Source organism: Andrena cerasifolii, chromosome 5 (assembly GCF_050908995.1).
Source record: "Andrena cerasifolii isolate SP2316 chromosome 5, iyAndCera1_principal, whole genome shotgun sequence".
Taxonomy (NCBI): domain Eukaryota; kingdom Metazoa; phylum Arthropoda; class Insecta; order Hymenoptera; family Andrenidae; genus Andrena; species Andrena cerasifolii.
Window position 1 is genome coordinate 446,075 of NC_135122.1, and position 24,078 is coordinate 470,152.

Consider the following 24,078-nt stretch of genomic DNA (forward strand, 5'->3'; position numbering starts at 1 on the left):
CGTATCTACACTGCTAGAACGGATGTGTGTATTTCCAATGTCATTGGGCATCATATATACAAAATTGTTGTTAATATCTATTATATGCATGAAATATTTAACGTGTTACATTCGCCCCCCCCCCCCCCCGTTACCGCCGCCCTTGGCCTACCATATATGTTACCGCCGCTTGATCTTCGTTTGTGTGATACATGCAAAAATAGTTTCGACATTATATACCTATCGTATTTCTATAGTATGTAATAGAGAGGTTAGAGAAAGATTAGACAATAAATAAAAAAATACTTGCAACTTATTTCGATCTTTATATTATATAACCTCTTCCTAGCAAAAAGTTGTGTTTCAGGACCAGTTAAGCTTGAACTAAGTTTTGAACTAAATCATAATTTGTTTGCTGGAAGGCGGGTGCTTTCGAGACCACCTGTTGGGTGTGTGGGGGCTTTTGTCAACACCCTCGCGGGGAGTCCTCCCATCCTTCGCCAAATTTAGCCCCGAATCTATACCGACACCTCGGAAACGATCAGCACAGTTGTAGCTGATTCTGAATAAATACCAAAATATTTTTATGTATATATCTCGAAAACTAAAGCTGCACGGCGGTAACATGTTTAGGAAAAAGTTGTTTGAAATAATAACCTTTACAACATAATTCAAGGTCATCAAACTCAGGGAGGTGTGCCCCCTTTTATATAATTACCGAGGATACTAAATGGTACATATACTGTATTCCACTTTAGAGTAGACGTGTTCCGCGCAGGGATATATTGTTGATTGGTAGGAAATCGGCAGGGAAAGTGCTACGAGCAATCGCGAAAGAACTACGGCCAATCGCGGGTGTCAGATCCGTGAGAACTGCCCAGATCAGTCGGAAATCGGCAGGGGCGCAATACCCGATCGCGTGTCTATCGCGGTCGCGGATTCTACACTTGATACTGTTCTACACGGTAGTCCTAACACTGTGCGCCGAAACTCCCGGAATACTTTCCGTTTATGTTGACCGTGTCGAACGGAGTTACACGGCGCGATGCGTATTCGCCCAAGGATGTAGACCAGGCTCGTCCAACGTTTGCTCTTGCCTTCGAAGAGCAACCACGGGTGCGACGGTTGTGCCCCACCATGAGGACCTTTCGCTCTTGAACGGCTCAAGGGACCTGGTTCGGTGCCTTAAAGAGCGAAGGGCAACTTACGGTTGCTTGTGTGAGCAAATGTCTGGACAGGCCTAGTGTAGGCTGTAAAAGTGAAAAGTGAACCGCACTACGCGAAAGTAATCGACTAGGTAGCAAATGTGTAAATCCGCTCCGTGGGTTTTGTCCACGGGGTTTTCATTCTGCATTGTGGTGCACGTCATCGGAGGCTGTTTGTAATATTCGAAAAATGGATTGTCGTTGTACGATTTTAGTGCGAGTCAGCGGATTCGCTTTTCTTGGTGGAGCAAGCGATCGACAAATGTAGTACAATAGGTCGGCGTACGTCCGCGTTATAAATCCAGGCTGGGAAAGTACACTGTTTGATATCCACAAGGTAGAACCGTTTATTATACAAAACTCTCCACACTAACGTCACAGGCTATGGCGTTCTGCACGTGTTTCGCACGCCGGTATCTTCTAGGGGATTCCGAAATCTCCCGTAAAGGTGTCGCGACTAGTACGATCTCACAACAGTCAGAGTGTCACAAGACACTAATTTTTATAAAAATAGTATTTATAAACTTTTAATGCGTTGGGTAAAGGAGATTGAATCTACTGGTGATTATATTGGGTCATTCTGAAAGTTTCCGCAGTTTTCAGCCGTTTACTTTGAAAGAACATAATTCCATTGATATTGAACATTTTTATTTAAAATAATTTCCATGAAATTCGATACACTTTTGTCAACATGTTAGAAGAGCATAAATTTCGCAGACCTACATAAAAATCCGAATCTCTGCCCACAGTATCACAACATCTCATTATACGTAAAGATATGATTCAGAAATAGGTCATTTTGGTTTCGTAACAGTAGAGGAGAAAATAGTTCCAATAGTTCCAATCGCACGCGCTTCTGATGATCTGTCAATTTGTAGGGTACTCATTGGTCGTGCTAATTTTTCTTTCCCATTGTATGGAGATGAATCCACACGATATTATATGAAACGCCAAGTTCTTTTACCAAATCCACATAAATTTTTATCCGATTAACCTCCACTAATTCTATTAGTGCCGTTACTCACTGTCTACCAGTCGCCGATGACGTAAAGGCTCTTAAGGAGTGGCCTATAGAACGCGAGGGCTACCCGCGAAATTTTCGGATTTCAACTTAGTAAACCATTCTTACGCTATTCGATTCTTCGGTGTATCATCACCAAAAACTGACTGTATATTACGAGCTGCTTCTATTGCGCGATGCCCGAATAGAAGTGCGAATAATTATTTAGAAGTTTTCCGTCCTCACCGATTTCAATGACTTTTGGATATGTTGTCGGAAACACGATTCTGAACAACTTTTTCCTATACATGTTACCGCCGCTCGACCTTCGTTTCCGAGATATTTGCGAAAAACTTCCTTTGACTTATTCCGACACATTCCATTTTCTAACCTGTCCCGGGTATTAGTATTCGTTGGGGCTAGATTAGAGCGAGGCGGGCGTGTAAAGCGTGGTAGCGAACCGATATGAGTAGGGGTGTTGACGGGCATCCGCAAGTTTCTGGTTCAAATCTCTAAACTCACATCAGTTCGCAATCATACTTTACGCGCCCGCCTGCCCCCCCCCCTCCCCACTGATACCCGGGACAAGTTGGAAAGTGGAATGCGTCGCGTCGGAATAAGTCAAAAGAAGTTTTTCGCAAATATCTCGGAAACGAAGGTCAGCTTGTTTTGTCCCATGCTGTGCATACGCTGCCACGGACGCGTACTGCAGGTGGGTATACGGCAGAATACATTGTATAGTAGCACCAGTTTTTCCCGAATATCTCGGAAACGAAGGTCGAGCGGCGGTAACATGTATAGGAAAAAGTTGTTCAGAATCGTGTCCCCGACAACATATCCAAAAATCATTGAAATCGGTGAGGACGGAAAACTTCTAAATAATTATCGAAATTCGTAAAGGGTCAAGAGCCTAAAAGCACGTCTTTTCATGTTTACATTTGGTCTTTGAAGTATGTTCAAGAAAACAACACCAACAAGCTGCTGACCGCATTTTATACAAAAGAGATGCGTATTATGATGAACATAATGGTATATAACAGGTTTGGAAATTAAGTGCTCTTTTCGGCCGATTTTCAGAAGCAACGCCCACTTTCTCCCGTCGCACGTCTTGGCCCCCGCGACGGCCATAATGCTCGAGCCACCTCAGGCCCATACTACGTGAACCGCGCGTGGCGCATTAGGGCGACATTGTATCAATAGGTTTCCATACCGTCCCAGACAGTACGATTGTCGATGCCTTTGTATTTGCAGGGGCCAAGACGCGTGGCGGGAGAAAGAGGTCGTTGCTTCTGAAAATCGGCAGAAGAGAGCACTTAATTCCCAAGCCTGGTATGTAATACGTCCAACCATGTCTGTTTTACACTGTAGATATGTAGTATTAGCGTATATCTTCTTTGAATGTCCAAAATTTTTTGTTCGTAATTCCTTGCTCTCACCCCCAAAAATGGTGAAATAATCTCTGAAAAAGTTTATTGCACTCGGACAACAGGAAAGGGTATCGACCAGGCCTTAAAGTTTAAAATTCATTAATGGTTTGGATTCAAAGAGTTTCTCAAAAATGGTAAGCCCTATCAAAATGTTCTTCAAATGATATAAAATGAGCATTCAATTTTCTACAATTACTGTATATACAGGGTGTCTAAAAAATGTTGGAGTTCCTTAAAAGGGGTGACTCTTGGGGTGATTTGAATCAACTTTTTCCTTAGCGAAAATGTTCTCCGAGGCTTTGTTAACGAGATATGAATAACAAACCCCGACCAATCAGAGCGCGAGTCTGCCGGTTGAGCTACCGCTCTAATTGGTCGGGGTTTGTTGTTAATATCTCGTTAACAAAGCCTCGGAGAACATTTTCACTAAAGCGTTAGAGTTATATAAATCACGGGGATAACAGATAAAATACTGGCGTCTATTCAACAGACGCGAGATACTGATCAACAAACGCAGTCGTGTCTGGCAGCTAATTCCCCTTCCCCCCCTACACATAGGCACACTGAGCGACCGTGTCTCTATACACGAATGCTAGCGAAATGGGTACAACCCCACAGCTATTTTGGCCTTATTATCTTATCTTAGACATAGTTCTGGTGTTTTAACATGATCCAGCGAATAATTTTTTTTCTTTTTAACCCATTTGTCGTTTAACTTAATGTTTCAAGCTGTTTTTCTAAAAGATAAAAGAATTATTCTAAATTAATAGTTATCAAAATGATACTTTTTTTACGAGTCAGTCAGACGTCACGTAGCGCTAGTACTTGACGCCAGTAGATGTCGCCTTTCGAAAGCAGATGTTGGGTTCTCACAATCAAAAATAACGTTTTATTCAGGTACTCTTTTACTCCTTACTTCAGTGCACCACGAGTGCGAATGCCGATCTCTCGCTGCGCGATCGTCTTTCTGCCCCCCACTCTCACATCACGTGGCTCTCGCTCCGCTCGCTAGGGGAAGTTGGCAGCCTTGCTCCCCACACAGAATCAACAGACGTAAACCTTTTTCCAGAAATCTTATAATGTCACTCCTCTGCCCTACCCCCCTCAAATACATGAAAAAGTCGAGGACAAAAAAAAGTATTGTTGGTACTTTTACGTTAGATATACCTCTATGTAAGAGAAAAGTGATGGAATCCTCTCTACCTCCCATAAACATTACTCATGTATGAAAGAAGCTAATTCCCTTTAATTCTAAAAAAAAATTTTAACAAAGTTCAAATGCAAAGATTGTGTAATCAACGTTGCTAATTCCAATTTTATACTTGTCAATTCAGTGCTCAGATTTTCAGCTTCGGTTTTAAGTAATTAGCGGGCTGTTGTATAAGAAAAAAAATTCGCATCTCTCTTAATCCACTACTGACTTTGATTCGTTTAAATTAGTCTCTACCAAGTTTTTATTATCTTCGATCGTAAAATGATCTTCATACGGCCCGCTAATTACTTAAAACCGAAGCTGAAAATCTCAGCACTGAATTGATTTGTATACAATTGGAATTAGCTAAGTTGATTTCACAATTTTTGCATTTGAACTTTTTTATTTTTTTCGAGAATTAGGGGGAATAAGCTTCTTTCTTACATGAGTCGTGTTTATGGGGGTGGGGGGTATAACGGTCCTCGTGTACACTCATGTATAACGTACGAAGTCGACCGTGAGACTGCAACATTTCCTTCCCCCACAGCTACGACCAGGGATGGAGTGCAAAATCACTAACAGTGATTTATCACAGTGTTCGCAGAATCATGATCACGGTCGTGAGTGAAGTTAAATCACGACCGTGATTGTGATTTTTTAAACTTGAGTGAATTGTTTACTGTCATCGTAATTCTTGATCTTGATTGAATTATTTTTTTATAAAATATTTAAATATAATTATTTTTTATGTATTATATTGACAGTTTTTGTTTAAACATAAAGTGACACGGATGAAAGTATAAAAATAAAAATAAAATAATATCCTTTTGCAGCTCCTTACGAGTTTCTGCACGATATTACATGTTTGTCAAAGAAGCCATTGAAATCCCAGTATCGACAAGGCGTGGTGAATCGCTTTTGGACAACTTTAACATCTTTGACAGAAGGTGATACCATGCTTGCGCACTTCAGCTGGTTTCCAGAATTTGGTTGGACCTGGTATAGTGTACCGGACACTATCAGAAGTGGCATGCCTGTCTTTTATTCGTCAGCTTATCCTTCACCCAGTACAGTGCAGCTCAGGTATACTTGTAAATACATTCATAATATTAATTAATATCTTCGGAAGATTAACAAACCTACAAATAGTAAATAATTATTAAATATCACTTACAGTTTATGATCAGTAAACATAAAACATCCATTTAGAAAAGAAACAGATATAGAAGCATTCATTTATTGTTTATAGCATAAATGTTTTTTATACAGAGTGTTCGGTAACAGGTGATGCAAAATGATGTGGGTGATTCTACGTGACCAAATAAGACGAAAATCAAAAGTAACGAAATGGTGATGAAAACTTTGTTTTGCAGTTATTAATGTTTAAAGATGGGGGTCAGGAACGCTTACAAAGCAGTAATTTGGCGTTTAGCGGCTTGCGTTTGGCTTCCTGCTTACCGTAGGCGTAGGGATAAATTATCTTAACGACACAACGTCGATGATGAGGGTGCAACTCCTCTGGCGGGGTATGCTGCTGCTCTTTCAACAAATTAATGTCTCCAGAATGAATTGGAATATAACTGCATGTAGGATGGTAGGAACTTGTTGGTTGTAACTTTATTCTCAGACGCTACTGTTTTGAGTGACCGTGCAAAACTACGTGTTAAACTTATCGCGCTCGCCGAAGAAACCGGGGGAAGCGGAGGTTTTGAAATTCTCACAAATTCGGTGATGTGGGGGAGTCACCATGGTTCCTGATGTGGGGCGGTTATCCCTGGGGAAGGGGTACCTCCCCGGACATCCCTTGGCGTGCATCACCATGTGGAATTTTCCTGACTTGTTGCAGGGAAGTTCCAGCTCTTTGTCTTTCAAAACTAACGTAAAAATGATGACTTCGAACCTTGGTAGCCTGCTGCCACATCTGCTCGCGATGATCAGGCTCAACACCCAAAGTAGCTATAGTGGTCTACGCAGTAACAGGTTCTTTAACGCTCACAGCCATAACATGCTCTTGCAACACTACAGAAGATATTTAGGTAAATTGCTGCGTTGTATTAACCCTTCGTCGACACACCTCCTTTTTCGATCAACTGTGACATACTGGGTGGTTCACACCCACAATAATTTATGAACGACTGCCATTCTTATCTAAAAAAATCCAATCGTTGTACGTCACAATACTTTTCTTCTTCACTCGAAACTGACGTCTTTAACACACGTTGGGTGGTTCACACCCATAACCTGCTACCGACGACCCCAGGACTACAATTGACGCTTGCCACGTTTGAGTAATAGCCCTAAAGTGTAGTAAACTTTCCAATCTAACACTAGATGCTGCCACTAATCCGATATTCTACGTTTTGGAAAAGGTAAAGAACGTCAAAATCAGCTTATGGGTGGCTCACACTTAGAGTGTCAACGAAGGGTTAAATCTGCCGACTAGCTGATATCTACGAAGCACGTCAAAACTCGCCCTTTAGGAACTTTCGAGTAGAGAGAGTGAATACTTATTAGAATAATCTTGTCCATAGTAGGCTCCCCACGCGCATATGTCATATACACATGCGCCACGATTATTCCGTTCGCAGCTACAAAAATGCCCAAATATTGCACAAATTAATAAATTCTCAGTTGCCCTTAAACTATAAGCTATGATGTTTAAGAGGATCGTGAACCGCAAACGCTGAGTACAGACTGATAACGGACTGTGTGGTTAACCGAGACCTTCCCAAAATCAAGTAACACTGCAATGTAATTTAAGAACCGAAGCGTGCGGTGATAATGAGTCATATACTGTTCGAAAAAAAGTGGTTTTATTCTTTTAAACACATTTTGAGTGTTGAGTAACAGGGGGGGGGGGCGCTCTGGAGGTGAATCAGTTAATATAATAACACCTTCCCTATTTAAAAAATGTTAAAGTAAGATCTGAGTTGAAACAGATAGTTGAAATTGCCTGAATAATGAAACCGTGACGATCTCGACATATTGATTTTTGGTAGGCGTTGATCGGTCGATTGTTGATGGTTGCTGATGGGTGAACTCCTAAAAAGTTCAATTTGCAGCATAACGACGTGATTTGGATAATTTTCAGGTGCTTTTGTACAGCGAACTGTTGGGGCTTTAAATGGTCAGATTTGACGAAGAATTTATGTACATCTCGCTCGTTCTTCCTTTCTGTGGCTCGTTCGGACTTCTTTCGCAGTCGGTGTATTTCGAGCCCGAACGGGATCTTTATATCGGGGAATTATTGTATCACATTGATGCGGCGCATACAGACATTACTTTGTTATTTGTTTTTCGATTTTTCCCTTATCAGACAGTGTTCGCTGTTTAAGTATAACTGAGGAGTTATTAGTTTGCGTAGTTTTTGGACATTTCTGTGGACACTCGCGGATGGGACATTATTATTCGCAGTGCGAGGTACAGATGAACACTCATGGACGAATAAATGTCGGTGCACGTGATGTACGATGTATGACCATCACAGGAACACTTGATGCATGGCTGTACGTACTTCTTCGAGGACACTCGCGGGCGGAACAGTCGTGGTGCGCTTGTGGGCTTTTGTGTACGTGTGAAAGCTTTTTTAAGAACAAGATTATTAAAAAAGACACTCTTCCTCTTTACTCGAAAATTCTCGACGAGCGGATTTTGACACGCGCACAAGTGTTTCAGCGAGTAGGCCAGTTTAGTACAATGCAGCAATTCACCTAAATGTCTTATGAAGTGTCGCAAGATCGTGTCACAACAGAGAGTGTTATAGAATCTACCCCTACGTCTATGAAGCAAGCTGATGACCACGACTTGCTCAATGCGCGGCGCTGATCACCGAGTTACCGTTTTGCAGGAGTTCCTGACCCGAATCTTTAAACATCAATAAATAATTAAAAGACGAAACTTCGACCGCAATTTCGTCGTTACTATAGATTTTCGTCGTATTCTTTTACGTAGTATAACCCAGCTCATTTTCTACTCCCTTTGTCGAGCACCCTGTATAGATATGGAGGGTGTTCCACCCAACTGGCCACGCTATGGTTTTAAAACGATAGAAGATAGAAAAAAATTACTAGCCACATTTGAATTGTTTCGAAATGAATGAATGAAAGTACTGATGACAAAACGTCAAAAAAAGTCCGCATACAGGAAGGTAACTGATGCTTACAAGTGTTTACGAGACAGGGCCGCGATCAGTGCGAGAGAGGATGTTTCGCAAGGATACAGTTTATCAGTTTATCACTGACGCTGAAGTCATCCGGAATTACACAGTATGGATACGGAACTGACAAGTGTGAACTGCTCTATTCCAAAATAGGGAAATAGTGCGGCAGAAAAAAATTGAATATTTGAGTTGCTTGAAATTCGGACTGAGCCGAGCCGAGAACCCGTAAAAACCGAGCGGTTAGAAAGAACCGACTACTTAGCTTAAATTTTTTCGAGCGGCCCGGAAAAACCGAGTAGCCTGTATAACTTCGGTCGGCCCGAAAGATTCGACCGCCTCGAATGTGTTTTGAGCAGTCCGACTGTCGAGTAGTTAGAATATCCCCGTAAAAAACGTCAAAAAATAAAAAAATTACGCCAAGTATATGAAAAAGTCGAGGACGGAAAAAAGTATTATGAAATAAATCACACAAAAAATAGAAGATAATAATAATTACAATATAAAAAAGATGTGAAATCAAAATAAGCTGCAAGTACATATAGGTGCTTTCTAGCAGCGTGCAAAGGCGACACTGTGTAACACAATGTAAGATTCGGTCAAATACTTGGCATGGCCAGGCAAGGTCCAGGTGTCGATGAATAAGAATTATTTAAAAACGCAAATAATGAAATAAGTTTCAGGTAAGGTTGTAATAGCCGGTTTACGAGTAAAAGATACGCGGCAGCGACAGTCGACTTATACAGAGTGTCGAAACCTGTACTTGGCGTCGAGACGCTACCGCGTCTCTAGATTTTGAACAATATGAGTGTTTTGAATATTTTAGGAAATGTTTATCTCCTAGAATGTAAATAATAGTTATTAATAATGTGAATAATTAAAATCTAAATTAAATCTAATTGAAAATAAATAATTAATTCATATTTGCATTTTTTTATTTATTTTTTTTTTCATTTATGTTTAAGCGTATATAAATACAGTATTTCCTCGTTAGCTGCTCGCTGGTCGGGACCGCCGTTGAGTCCGTATCGTGAACAGAGCCCTAATTCCGAGTATTCGTTTCTCGCTTCTTTCTAGTCGAAGGGGGGAGCGAGATGGAACACTGCGTGCGTGGCGGGCGTGCGCCCATCGCGCACGCAAAGGACGGAGTGTCAGGCGTCCGAAAGACGGAGCGAGGCAAAACATCAACGTGTCTCGTTCCATCTCGCTCTCGCCTTCGCCGGACAAGAGTGAGGTAGAAGTGATGGGGGATAGCGAAAAGTCCACATCGTGTACACCAAACGTAGCCCGTAACGAGACAATACTGTACTTACTTCTCTTTATTTTAACTTTCTTTTCTTCTTTTTCTTTCTTTTTTGCCTTCCCCGTATGTTTATATTTCTGTTAACAAAGAGTGTAATTTGTTTATTTATTTATAAACGGGTGCTGACCTTGACAACATATTAACAAATCATCAAAATTGGGGGTGGCTCCCTTCTTCTGAACATTTACCCCATTAATTACATTCGAGCAGATAAATATTTCCCAAAATATTCTAAACATTCATACCGTTTGAAATAATCTAGCTACTCGATAATCGAATTGCTCGAAACTCAATCTTATCAGGCTGGGCTCGCCTTTTTTCGAGTACTCGAACAGCCCTACGGGGGAAATGATTTTTTTAAAACTGATACTGACGGCATGGAACTAACAGGGAACTGACATGCGTGCCCGGACTTTAAGGAAATACACCATTTGGGGTACCAACGAATATATGTTTCCATTGAAAAAATTAAATGTGATCATCGAATTTATAACAATTCTCCACCTTTGAAACAGAAACATACACTACTGAATACATGATGTATCATTGGACACCATTTATATTTGCCCAATTAAATTGTGTTCTATCGTGCACTGTTTTAAAGCTTGGTCCAATTGCGTGGGATACCCCTGTATTTATACCTCCTATGTTGAAATGCAACTTATTTTCAGTGATGCGGCATGTCCACAATTCGGACAAATCTGGCAACCCGTAGTGTCCTTGAATCCCTTACAATGGGCACGCTGGATGCACACGCAAAGGGTAACATTGGTTTTGTCCCACGACAGGCCACTGCCAAGACATTTGCATCAAGCAAATCAAAGTGGTCGTTTTCAGTGTGTTCAAAGTCGTCAAGCAGCTGCTGTCCTTTATGCCATGTTAAAAAATTGGGCAACGTTCGTCCTTGTTGAAAACCATACATATGTGCAGTTTATTTATAGAGAAGCAGAAAAACCTCCTGTTTCCTTCTCGTTAATTCGTATTAATTGTAAGGCTCTTTGTGTTATCCTTAACATTGCATTTGCAGCTGGAACCGAAGGAGCTGTTCGGCACAATGTTGTTGTCGACCTCTTAGACCGGTTATCTAAACTTACTTTACCGAACAGACCAACAGGACAAAGGGAGACACTTTCTTGCACTATTATACACAAATCATTAGAGAGATTTTTAATTAAATATGAGCGAATGCCAACTGATTTCAGTTCGATTGTATTTCCTGATGGAACTCAAACAAATTCAATGAAAATTGCATCGATTTTCGGAGGAACTTTGGCAACTAGTTTATCTAGATATTTATATCATAACCGATGGCTATGGCATATAAAACGGCCATTTGTACAAACTATTCCAGGCATTACGTTGCCAAAATTGAATTTAACTGCTATTGCAAGAATTCTTTCTACAATTACAAAGTAAGTATGTTATATACAGCGCACAGTGGTCCACATTCGTAAAAAGGTGAAGCAAATTGAATTTTTCAACCTCTTTGGAAATCCTTGACGCGTTAGCCATAGGTTCTTACATCTATAGACTAAGCTTTGGCATCGGTAAGAATTGCCATAAGTCACCCAAAATTGTTTGGAAATGGTTTGAAGATGGAGAAAACTGCCTGTTTCTCAATGGTCACATTTTCTGTGAAATTGGCGTACTTTGCCTCACTATATTTTTCTATGGATAAGAGTTGATTTAAATGTCACTACGTAACGTGATAGAGTGTCTTTTCACATAAAACATGTAATTCGCGAAAAGGTATTTTTAAAAGGGTGGTAAAACATATATCCGTTTAGTAAGTACCTACATGTAATATGAAAAGGATATATGTCTTACAACATATATGCCTTTGAAAAATACCTTTTCGTGAATCTCTATTTTATTCCATCTTTCCGCTTTACTTACGTTTGTAAAACGGTATTCACGCTTAGTCACAACGAATTTCGCATGAGGGTATTTGTTACAAACTTTTAAGATTCTAACAAGTTGGGTCTACGCAAGTTATAAGTAATGATATATTTGCAGTCATGCGTAAAAATCCGTTAACGCCGTATGAAATGGAGACCTTGAGTAAATGCTTATAATTACCATAACGTAGTTAAAATTGTATAATTGGCATATATTAAGGACAGGATATTCAAGATTTAGTTCAGACCAAAATATATTTCAAATGAAAGCAAAATTTCAATTATTTTAAAGTTTTGAGGACATTCGTAAGTTGATTCCCCGGGTCCCAACATCATCATTGCTTTATACATATGGTTTCAATGAGTAGTTTGTAGGTAATGCCTAACACTGGAGCAACATTTCCATAACAATGCCATACCTTAATAATGGACGACTAATAATTCAATAATTTTACGAGTGGATTCCTTGAACGAATTAAGGTAGGCTGTTCACACGATAATTCGATGCGACCCGAGTTTTGTTTTCGAGTCGACGGAGGTTGTAAGGCTCCGTCCTATCTTGACACCGGAATCACGTGGATACCCTAGACGCGTTAACGTATTAGGGCTAATAAAATAACACTCAGTTGTTTAACAAGTAACAACAAAATTAAACTATATTTGATAAGATTGTGACACAAAAGAAACAGATGAACAAGTAAACAATGAACTGTGAGTGTGAATATGGTTCGTGTGAGTCACGTACGAACGCGTATCGTCTTTTTGTATGACCTTTCGGTCGAGATCTGTTTGGAAGACTGACTGGAATCGAATTCCTGCCGGACTCGTCCGATTTCTTGAAGCGAGTTCGGCGGTGGCGGCATTCACCCGATTGGCTAACCTTGTTGGTGTTAACCAATCGGTAATTTCCCTAGGACCAAACGCGCCACCTATTCCCTGCGCCTTTAGCGCGCCTTTTCTGGGAAAGTGGCGAGATTTGGCGGGAGTCGTTTCCACCGGAATTTTGGCGGCAAAGTCTTCTTACCTGCCCGAGGAGGACGGCGCGAAAGCGTAAGGACACCCACATCTGCGTTGCACGTGGGGGCGCGTTAACCAGCGACCCTTCCGGGGGTGCCCATGAGGCGGTCAGAAGCGTTGGCCTACCTTTGCATTTATGGCGACCTCCTCACTTTAATTGCCGAGTGGAAAATTGGCCCTTGCAACGGTTAAACCGTTTAATAAAGTGTGCAACGCAGATGTGAGGATCCCAGGAATGCCTAACTAATAAATCATTGCCCCTAACGGTTAATAAAAGCCCGACTATTTTTTCCGCGAATCTATGCAACGCGGAACATAGGCTCTCACATCTCGGCCCGCGTCGCCTCGGTTTTTCCGTACCTGAAGTTATCTGAGCTTGCCTCGGTTCATGTGTTTGGTCAGTTGCTCAGAGAATCTCTTCCTTCCTCGTTTAGCGGTCATCGAAAGCGGTTGCATTGCATCAACTCACACTACGCCTTGCCTCAGCTTGCCTCGCCTTTCTTCCTCAAAATATTCTCGAGGAAGAATCCGTGGCTCCTCGGAGCCGCGCCGAGGCGAGGCGAGACGAGGCGCGGTGTGAGTCAAATTATCAAACTACATAAGAAAAGTATAGGAAGAATAAAATAAGCCAAGGCGAGGCGTAGTGAGAGCCTGCCTTTAGGCATTGAAACGGACTGCGAAATTGACGTGTCATCACCGGATTCTTGTCAGACATATATCGTAATGTAATACGACACAAAATTCTTTTGCAAAATATTATTCCCTTCTTAAAATATAATCCCATAAATATGCATTTGAATGTATAGATTGAAATTCTTTTTTACATCCCTTATTTACTGAATACAATGATCCATTGTGTAACAATCCTTTAATCTCATTTAAGTTTTTTGCATCTTTAAAAAAAATTTCAGCATTCAAATGTCCCACTTTTACGACTTCCAAAGGAGATTTATGGCGAAAAAATCGTTTTTTTCCCACAACCGTGGAAAATCGAACAAATTTCAAATTAAACAAATTTCATCGTATCAGAATTTACATTTCTAGAAAAATACTATTAGAGCATGATTGTATGAGTATTACAAATGTACAATTATCATTTAAACGTTAAAAGATTGAAAAATACGAAAATGGTAACTCAAAAATGCAACCACGAAGGGCTAAAAAAACAAGTGTAAAAAGTGAAATAGTAATGGGCGTGAAAGTTTTACATTATGGAAATTTGACCGGGAGTATAAAAGTTGTTTATGAGGTTAGTTCGTTATCCTAGAAAAAATCATACCAGAATCGGATTCTACAGCACAAAACTTCCTTAAAACCGTTGCATTTATGATGAATAACAGTAATATGAATTTAGTTCACCTTTTTACAAATCCGGACCAATGTGCAGCGTGCCTTTTTGTTGCGAAAGTAAGTCAGAAGTGCAGAATAAATTTTCTTTGTACGAGGCTTAGTTTGGAAGAAAATTTAGAAGAGAATAGATAGAAGTACAATTTGTCGGTAAATATGGTAAAACTGCGAATGAATTCTTGTGTATAAATAAGCCGAAATTGTAGAGTAACTTTCTACAAGTGGATCTTTGATCACGAGAAAATCGATTTGAAGGTGGGGCCGATTTCCAAAGGTGGGACGCGCACTCGTCGATGGATCATTAAAATCTATTTCCTCGAAAACGGAGCCCCGTAAGAAAAAATTTTGTTCGGCACTTGTAATTTACGCTTCTACAACAAATCAGCTTCTTTCTGATTGTACCACCATTTTGACCACACCTGTATATTTTCCACAGTTTAATTTGTATATTATTTAAGCATACACAGTATTCCACTTATAATGAACATCTAATGTACTGTTTTTGTCAAATTATTTTTATCACATTTATTGAGTTTGACTGTTATTTCAAAACTGAAGACAGCATCCCCGATTTAATTATCATGGTAGATATGGTATAAAGATTTGAAAAAAAGCAGATCAAATGTTTAGAACTTTTTTTTAATGTTTTTTTATGTTTAGAAGTTTGTTGCCTTTTGATGCAGAACAAAACCACGTTTCAAAATTTCTTGGTTTGTTCTTGTTGAACATGTTGAAAATTTTGTATAATAATATTGGGGACTGTTGTAGAAATAGTTTCCCGCATAAATCTCAAGCGTCACTGGGCTCTGAAGTGTATACGTAGAAAGATGTAATATTTTGTATAATCAATGTGCAATTGAGGACTCGGATGAAATAAGGGGACTACTTAGCGCTCTAAAATGCGAAAAATTATTGTCCAAACGCTAAGAAAGATGGGAAAATTAAATATTATAAACTGAATTTTAAAAAATATAGTGTTGTAAAGCTCGTCAGGGCACATTTTTTCTGTTTACAGTTTATTTATCCAATCATTACTATTCGAGCTAAAAATTATAAAGAAAAAATTTTTCATCGTCCAAAATCGTTATTTCTTTAAACATATATTGCGATAACTTGAGTAAATATTAACGGATCGTTACGAAACTTAAAACATAACTTCAGAAAACTCTAGCGAAGCCGCAAAATGTATGCACAAGACCCTTTTGTTTACAAATGTAAAAATATTTAATTAAAAAGTAATATTGGACACAACCCATATTTTTCAACGTTCTCCGTTAAAAAGTATCGAGGCAATTTTGAGGTACATGTAACTTGCAGCGACAAAGTTTTTCCTTAATATACAAGGAAGATTTTCATAAATTTTCACACTGATTAATAAATAATTATAGAAGATATGACGATATATATAAATCCCGCGCGGCACCAACAGTAAACGCGAGTGCTAAAACTGCTAAATAGCGCATTATACGCGGCTGTTGACTGTTGGTGGCGCGCGGAATTTATATATATCGCCATATCTTCTACAATTATTTATGAATCAGTGTGAAAATTAGTGAAAATCTTGCTTGTATATTAAGGAAAAACTTTGTCGGTGCAAGTTATATGTACCTCAAAATTTCCTCGATACTTTTTAACGGCGAACGTTGAAAAACATGGGATATGTCCAGTATTACTTTTTAATTAAATATTATTACATTTTTTAACATAAGGGTTTTATGCATACATTTTGCGGCTTTGCTAGAGTTTTCTGAGTTTTATATTTCAAGTCTCATAACGATCCCTTAATATTTACTCAAGTTATCACAATTTATGTTTAAAGAAATAACGATTATGGACGATGAAAAACTTTTTCTTTATAATTTGTAGCTCGAATAGTAATGATTGGATAAACAAACTGTAAATAAGAAAAATATGTGTCCTGACGAGGTTTATATCACGGTATTTTTTAATTTACAGTTTAACAATATTTAATTTTCCAATCTTTTTTAGCGTTTCGATAATAATTTTTCCCATTTTCGAGCGCTAGACCCTTTGTTGTATCCGACCCTTCAATTATGGTTAAAAAATTGATGAAACAAAAATTAAGCAAACGTAAATTATAATAAATTATCTATCCATTAAGAGAGAATAATTTTTCCTGATTTTTCGGCGCAACTTGCATTCCGATATCTTTTATAGTTAAAAAGTTATACGAAAGAGGCCCTAAAATCTTCAATCCGGGCCGTGAAATTCCGAATAACTCTTTACGACGTTAATTTGAAAGAGATCATCCTAAAATTTTCGAAGCTCGGGCATCTGCTGTCCAACGGTTGCTGGCAGCTCTCTGAACGCCGGGATGGTGTATGGTTGTAGTGGAATGCATCCGTGAGGCGCTGTTGCCATTGTACCTGTTCACGCGAGCGCGGGTTGCAAGATTAAATGATGACTCGGTTCTTCGTATGCATTCATAAAAAGTGTGGACGCGGAGGGATACGTCAATGTCTATCAACAGATGGAATTGCCCCTGCATGAAGGAGTGTTTGTACAGTGCCCTCTGATATACAGGGTGTCCCAAAAATATCGGAGTTCCTTGAAAGGGGTGACTCAGGGGGTGATTTGAAACAACTTTTTCCTTAGCGAAAATATTGTCCGAAGCTTCGTTAACCAGATATTAACAAAATCCCCCGACCAATCAGAGCGCGCGCCTTCCGCCCGAGCTCCCGTTGTAGCGTTGGCTTCGCGGTAGGCGGCTGCGCTTGTACTACGAAGGTACGAACAAGCAAGTCGGCATGCATCGAAGGAAACCGCGTTACACAGTTTTTTTTTAAAGCAGAATCTTAAACAATAATTGTTTGAAGTGAGAGGACAAGAAATACGCAAATTTCGTTTTCAAATAAGGCATAAACGAAAAGGTAATGTAACAAAAAATGTACGACAAGTGATCATAATTCATTATTGAGGTAAAAATCCGTAGTTTAATCACGGCCAACATAACTAAATTTAAACAATAATAATAGGTGTATGAATAAATTCTTTCAGACTGGATTTACATAATCGGTATAAAGCAACCGAATTTCTATCGCAGTGATATTCGTAAGCTACCAGGAAAATGGCAAAAGGTAATTAACAATAATGGAAATTATTTCGATGATTGAGTTGTTTTCATATTTTTTAAATCAAACTGTTATTAAATCCTAAAATCGAACAGAATTTATTTCTACACATAATAATCACTAATAAATTAAATAACACTCACCCCTTCGGGCATTCCTTTCCTTCCTTTTCGGAAACCTGTGTCACTATGTAGGTCACTGTGTCGATCCTGGCCATCGGTGGACGAAAAGATTTATGGTAGGGTTGCGCCCAGTGCTCAGCTGATCGCAGGTATACGACACCACCCGAAGGTAAAGATCGCAACGTCAAGTGCGTCCGGGTTAATGTACCGAATATTCACTTCACTCCACGGCCACTAACACTGATCACTTAATTTACTTTTCATGGAACGTGTTGTTCCTAAGTTATAAAATTGGTGGCCCTGAAAGGGGCCGATTACTGTTAGTTGTGCAGTTGCTCGATGTGACCACCCTCAGCGTCTATGCACGCCTTGCGGCATCATTGACTCCGTTGAGAATAATCTTGACGCCAAACGCCGAATCGTACCCTCGCTGGGGGTTTAGATGTGTGGGTATTCCCGTGCAAACGCTCGCACAGTAGGACTTGCTTCCCCGTTGTTCCGGGCGTATACCCAGAATATCGCGTAACATTCTTGAGCGGAGAACATTTCTGGGACGAGATTGCTAACTGACTGACAGGATTTTTTCCAAACAACTTCCTCTACCCCCAAGTAGTTTCTCTCGTTCCATTATGGGTTAACTCCCACCAGAACAAGAGGCTGTAGGTAAAAAGAAGCCAGCACATTTTCGAAACACGCGTGCTTTGCAGAACTGCAACGAACGACCCATCCTACACTTACACATAAGTCCGCGCACCGTCCTTTTACTGCCAATGTACCCATTGCTTCGAGATAGATAGCAGACACCACGTGTTTCGGTTCGAAAGGGCCCGAAGAGAAGAGAAACGGAAAGTCTTCGAGTTGCTATAAAGAAGAAAAGGCATACCATGAGGGAGTTTCCGTTTTCGAATACCCTGAGTTCACGTCAGCTACGAGGCGGAACCAGCTAAGCCATAAATTACCCAAAACAAATCGTTCTCTACCGCCGACTTGCAGGACAATACGGTCATAAACCGCGTCCCTGGCGAAATGCTTTGGCCGACCAACCTGATTAATTTTAAATACGTCTCGCGGAGAGACACGGGAAGAAAGGGGGTAACACGGTGACTGCGCGTAGTCCTACCTGCTTCGTCCTTCCTTCCAATTAAAGGCAGGACCCTTATCTCTCGAGTATAAGCACGCGGTCGAATTTCAAAACAAAAGCACGCGTCCGATTGGTCCTAATCTAACCAATCTGCCTTGCTTCCCTCTGAAGCGGCCACTGTCTTGAAAAGGCCCTATTCACAGCAATATCTCCTCCCCGAAGCCCACCTACTCTCGCACGGAATACGTCAACGCGTGCTTTTGTTTTGTAATTCTAGCGCGTGCTTATACTCGAGAGATAAGGGATCTGTCTTTAATTTGGAGGAAACACGAAGCAGGCGGGACTACACGCAGTAAACGAGTTACCCCCTTTCTTCCTGTATCTCTCCGCGAGGTGTATTGATGTTGGATATTACATTTTGATTGCTAGTTCACAAAAATTATTCTGGCTGGTCGGCCAAGGCATTTCGCCAGGGTCGCGGTTTATGACTGTATTGTCCTGCGAGTCGGCGGTAGAGAACGATTTGTTTTGGGTAATTTATGGCTTAGCTGGTTCCGCCTCGTAGCTGACGTGAACTCAGGGTATTCGAAAACGGAAACTCCCTCATGGTATGCCTTTTCTTCTTTATAGCAACTCGAAGACTTTCCGTTTCTCTTCTCTTCGGGCCATTTCGAACCGAAACACGTGGTGTCTGCTATCTATCTCGAAGCAACGGGTACATTGGCAGTAAAAGGACGGAGCGCGGACTTATGTGTAAGTGTAGGATGGGTCGTTCGTTGCAGTTCTGCAAAGCACGCGTGTTTCGAAAATGTGCTGGCTTCTTTTTACCTACAGCCTCTTGTTCTGGTGGGAGTTAACCCATAATGGAACGAGAGAAACTACTTGGGGGTAGAGGAAGTTGTTTGGAAAAAATCCTGTCAGTCAGTTAGCAATCTCGTCCCAGAAATGTTCTCCGCTCAAGAATGTTACGCGATATTCTGGGTATACGCCCGGAACAACGGGGAAGCAAGTCCTACTGTGCGAACGTTTGCACGGGAATACCCACACATCTAAACCCCCAGCGAGGGTACGATTCGGCGTTTGGCGTCAAGATTATTCTCAACGGAGTCAATGATGCCGCAAGGCGTGCATAGACGCTGAGGGTGGTCACATCGAGCAAGTGCACAACTAACAGTAATCGGCCCCTTTCAGGGCCACCAATTTTATAACTTAGGAACAACACGTTCCATGAAAAGTAAATTAAGTGATCAGTGTTAGTGGCCGTGGAGTGAAGTGAATATTCGGTACATTAACCCGGACGCACTTGACGTTGCGATCTTTACCTTCGGGTGGTGTCGTATACCTGCGATCAGCTGAGCACTGGGCGCAACCCTACCATAAATCTTTTCGTCCACCGATGACCAGGATCGACACAGTGACCTACATAGTGACACAGGTTTCCGAAAAGGAAGGAAAGGAATGCCCGAAGGGGTGAGTGTTATTTAATTTATTAGTGATTATTATGTGTAGAAATAAATTCTGTTCGATTTTAGGATTTAATAACAGTTTGATTTAAAAAATATGAAAACAACTCAATCATCGAAATAATTTCCATTATTGTTAATTACCTTTTGCCATTTTCCTGGTAGCTTACGAATATCACTGCGATAAAAATTCGGTTGCTTTATACCGATTATGTAAATCCAGTCTGAAAGAATTTATTCATACACCTATTATTATTGTTTAAATTTAGTTATGTTGGCCGTGATTAAACTACGGATTTTTACCTCAATAATGAATTATGATCACTTGTCGTACATTTTTTGTTACATTACCTTTTCGTTTATGCCTTATTTGAAAACGAAATTTGCGTATTTCTTGTCCTCTCACTTCAAACAATTATTGTTTAAGATTCTGCTTTAAAAAAAAAACTGTGTAACGCGGTTTCCTTCGATGCATGCCGACTTGCTTGTTCGTACCTTCGTAGTACAAGCGCAGCCGCCTACCGCGAAGCCAACGCTACAACGGGAGCTCGGGCGGAAGGCGCGCGCTCTGATTGGTCGGGGGATTTTGTTAATATCTGGTTAACGAAGCTTCGGACAATATTTTCGCTAAGGAAAAAGTTGTTTCAAATCACCCCCTGAGTCACCCCTTTCAAGGAACTCCGACATTTTTGGGACACCCTGTATATGTGGTCGCTAGGAACAATTCATTGGTAACGTGTGTCCAGTCAGAGATAATTGGTTGAATACCGGTCCAGTAATAGCCGATCTATTGTTACGTCTTCTCCCAGAGCAGGACTGCACAACTCGTTACTCCGACAATAGATTTCTAGAGGCTTAGAGTCAACACGTTCATTGGGAGCCAGGAAGTAACGCCCTGGGAGCAGCAGTGGTACAGTGCGGCCATCCGTGAGTGCAGAGGTGCTGTACGCATAATCACACAGCAGTGAATCTGCACACACACTACTGCAATCTCCCCACTCATTCAATGGCTAACAACTTAAGTTGCTCTGGCAGCTGCTCCCAAAGCAATCAAGAGCCTCCTGTTCCCAATTAGGTTAATTGTGTAGTTACCTGTTTTAGAGTATCCTTATTATAAACACAAACAATGTCATATATCTATATATATTTTTTTTGTTTTGTATTAGGATGCGTTTAGCTGAAGGTTTTAATTTTACTTATTCAGCGGCGGGTATTATAAACATGGTTCTTGAAGTACAAATGCAAGGAGCCGATAAAAATGCTGTATCTTATCCATGCATCATCCAATACATTCTATTTCCCCCGCATGCAATATTGAATACAGTATTAGAACGTGATAGTGCGTCGGAGGAAGATACTGATGAAGGTAGATATACTATTAATTTCTATAATTGGATAATCAATAATGATGTATATATACAATTAATAATAAATTTTTATTTAAAATTGTTTAAATAAATATTGATAATAATGAAATATTGACTTTAATTAGACATATTATTTTCGGATATATAATTCTTTCATTTACAATAACGTTTATCAATTGCAAAATCTTAGGAACCCTTCATAGATATTCTATTAATCAAAACATAAATGTGTTCATTACATTTCGGGTATAGCTGACGGTGAAGTAAGCGTGGATGACTTTGAAGGTGCTGGCGATTTTCAAATCGTTTCTGAAGTTTGGATTGAACCGCAATGTGGTCTTGCACAACTGCCTGTACAATCAGCAGCCACTTACATGCATCTGTTGCAATATCACGAGCTTCCTCATGCAGTGAGTATATACAAATTTTGATATTCGGTCGGACTGTGCACATAAACTGTATACAATCAGCTAAGAAATATCGTTACAACAATCGTAAACCATATTGAGGGGACCTCTTGAAGTGTTACCCTTAATTTTTCCCCGTGCAAAGGTTCGTGGTAAAGGCCAGTTGATAGATCTGGTCCAGCTAAATCAGTGAGTACCCACTTTTGGGAGTAAAAGGTTAATTTCTTACGAGACATTAACAATTAAAGTTGTGCTGCGACTCTTACATTTAAAGGTATACACCGTCCCTACAACAGCAGCAGTCTTGGTGTAATGGTTTAGTCCTGACGCTCAAACTTTTTTTATTAGCACATTATTCATGCTAATCTTTTACTTTAATTCCCATATTTTTTTCAATTCTTAATTTAACAATTGTTAATGTCTGCATACAAATAGTACGAGTATGTTATAAATCAGCGCTGTCCAGCGGTGGGGCCCCTTACGCGCCTGCTTCCCCCGCCAACCGCTCCGTCCGCACACAATATTCGTGAGGAACATGTAGTAGTAGCATTGGCTCGCTGTGGCGATGTATGTGACAAATGGACACGTCTGTGTATCATCACAGACGCCTCTTTCGCGTTGCGCGGTATCCCTGAGGATGCGGTCGGAATTGGGAGAACTCCACAAAGCACGCGTGTTCTGGCTTGGACAGGTGCTATTTTAAGGTACATATAAACTGGGTAACAATCGCCCGGCAATATATGTATATCCAGGGGGAGTCGCCAAGAGCTCCGCGGGGTACGTTCTTGTATCTAGCGACTTGTATCCGGCAATTTGTATCCAGCGACTTGTATCCGACGATTTGTATCCGGCGACTTATCACCAAGAACGTTCCGCGTTCAGACCGAGCTCTGTTTAGTACTCATGGATCGCCTAAATTGGTTTATGATACGGTCACGAAACATCTGCACTTTTTTTAATTCCTTTCCAGAAGAGACTTCAAACTCGTTTATCAGGTATAGGCAATGGGCGGATTTATTACTTTATAGTTACAGTTCAGGTTTTCGTTTTAACCGTTCTCCTGAATACCAAATTGAAGGTCTACATTTGAAGCTCGTACTACATTTGCTATCATTGCCAATGCAAATGTAACATCGCGATCGTTTTAGGGATAAATCTCCTAGTGTTTCGTTTGTTCGTTTTACTCGTCTGCCAACTTCTTCTATTGCCTGTATGATGTGTTTATGCGCTACAATACTCCTGTTCTCTAATCCAATTACACGCCTGTCTATATTGTCTGAAAATAATTGGCTAATGTTTCCAAAGACATCTTCCTTTTTGACCGCAATTTCCCATTGTGGATATTTTGTCAGCCATATGACGAATGCATTATATGCTGCAATATCAATATAATTGAGAAATAATGAGAGTGGCCAACGTCTTGTACACCGATGACATGCGTATTTTCGTACTATTTTGTCGAGGATATTTACACCACTTTTCCTGTTATTATAATAACTAATGATTTCTGGCTTATGCTTTTTATCTGTTCCACCTATAAATGGATGAATACTTCAAAGTAGAACACACTTGCGTTCTTTCGGCACATATGAGACCAAAGTAAAATGACGAGTAAACAAAAATTTTGATGAGTATTGGTGAACAGAATTGTAGCCTCTCCGAGGCTTTGGCGTGGACGCGGTCACTCTACCGCTGCGTACGATGTTGCGCACTTGTTGCGATAGTTTTTTTATTTTAGCAATGATACTTATTATTATATTGAATACTGTGTATTAACAAGAATGATAAGGTAGTATATGGTTGAATGGCTCAAGGTCGTGCGTGAACAGTGTAAACTTTACAAAGATTTTCGTCGCTCAATGTCTTACACGCGTCTGACCGGCAAGAAGACGCCGAACCGGTCATGCGCCGCCGTTCCCTCTCTGTATCGGAAACGCGATTGCAGCGCCACAGCAGTGACACGCCAAATACGGAACAATTGGTGTCTTCCACGAGTTTGTACTAGGCATTTTGGTAAAAATT

At 40.4% G+C, this 24,078-nt stretch overlaps 1 protein-coding gene across 5 annotated transcripts in view; it reads left to right on the forward strand.

Moving 5' to 3' along the window:
- The window catches only part of LOC143369376 (KICSTOR complex protein SZT2), a 391,751-nt gene that overhangs the window by 244,222 nt on the left and 123,451 nt on the right, over positions 1-24,078 (forward strand). For 4 of the 5 annotated variants that reach the window (XM_076813233.1, XM_076813234.1, XM_076813235.1 and 1 more), the window contains 4 exons: positions 5,637-5,886; positions 10,934-11,674; positions 21,449-21,648; positions 21,902-22,059. In XM_076813233.1, the coding sequence (XP_076669348.1) occupies positions 5,637-5,886; positions 10,934-11,674; positions 21,449-21,648; positions 21,902-22,059 (1,349 nt within the window). The remainder of the gene's footprint in view (positions 1-5,636; positions 5,887-10,933; positions 11,675-21,448; positions 21,649-21,901; positions 22,060-24,078) is intronic. The other variant, XM_076813236.1, reaches the window with a different exon arrangement.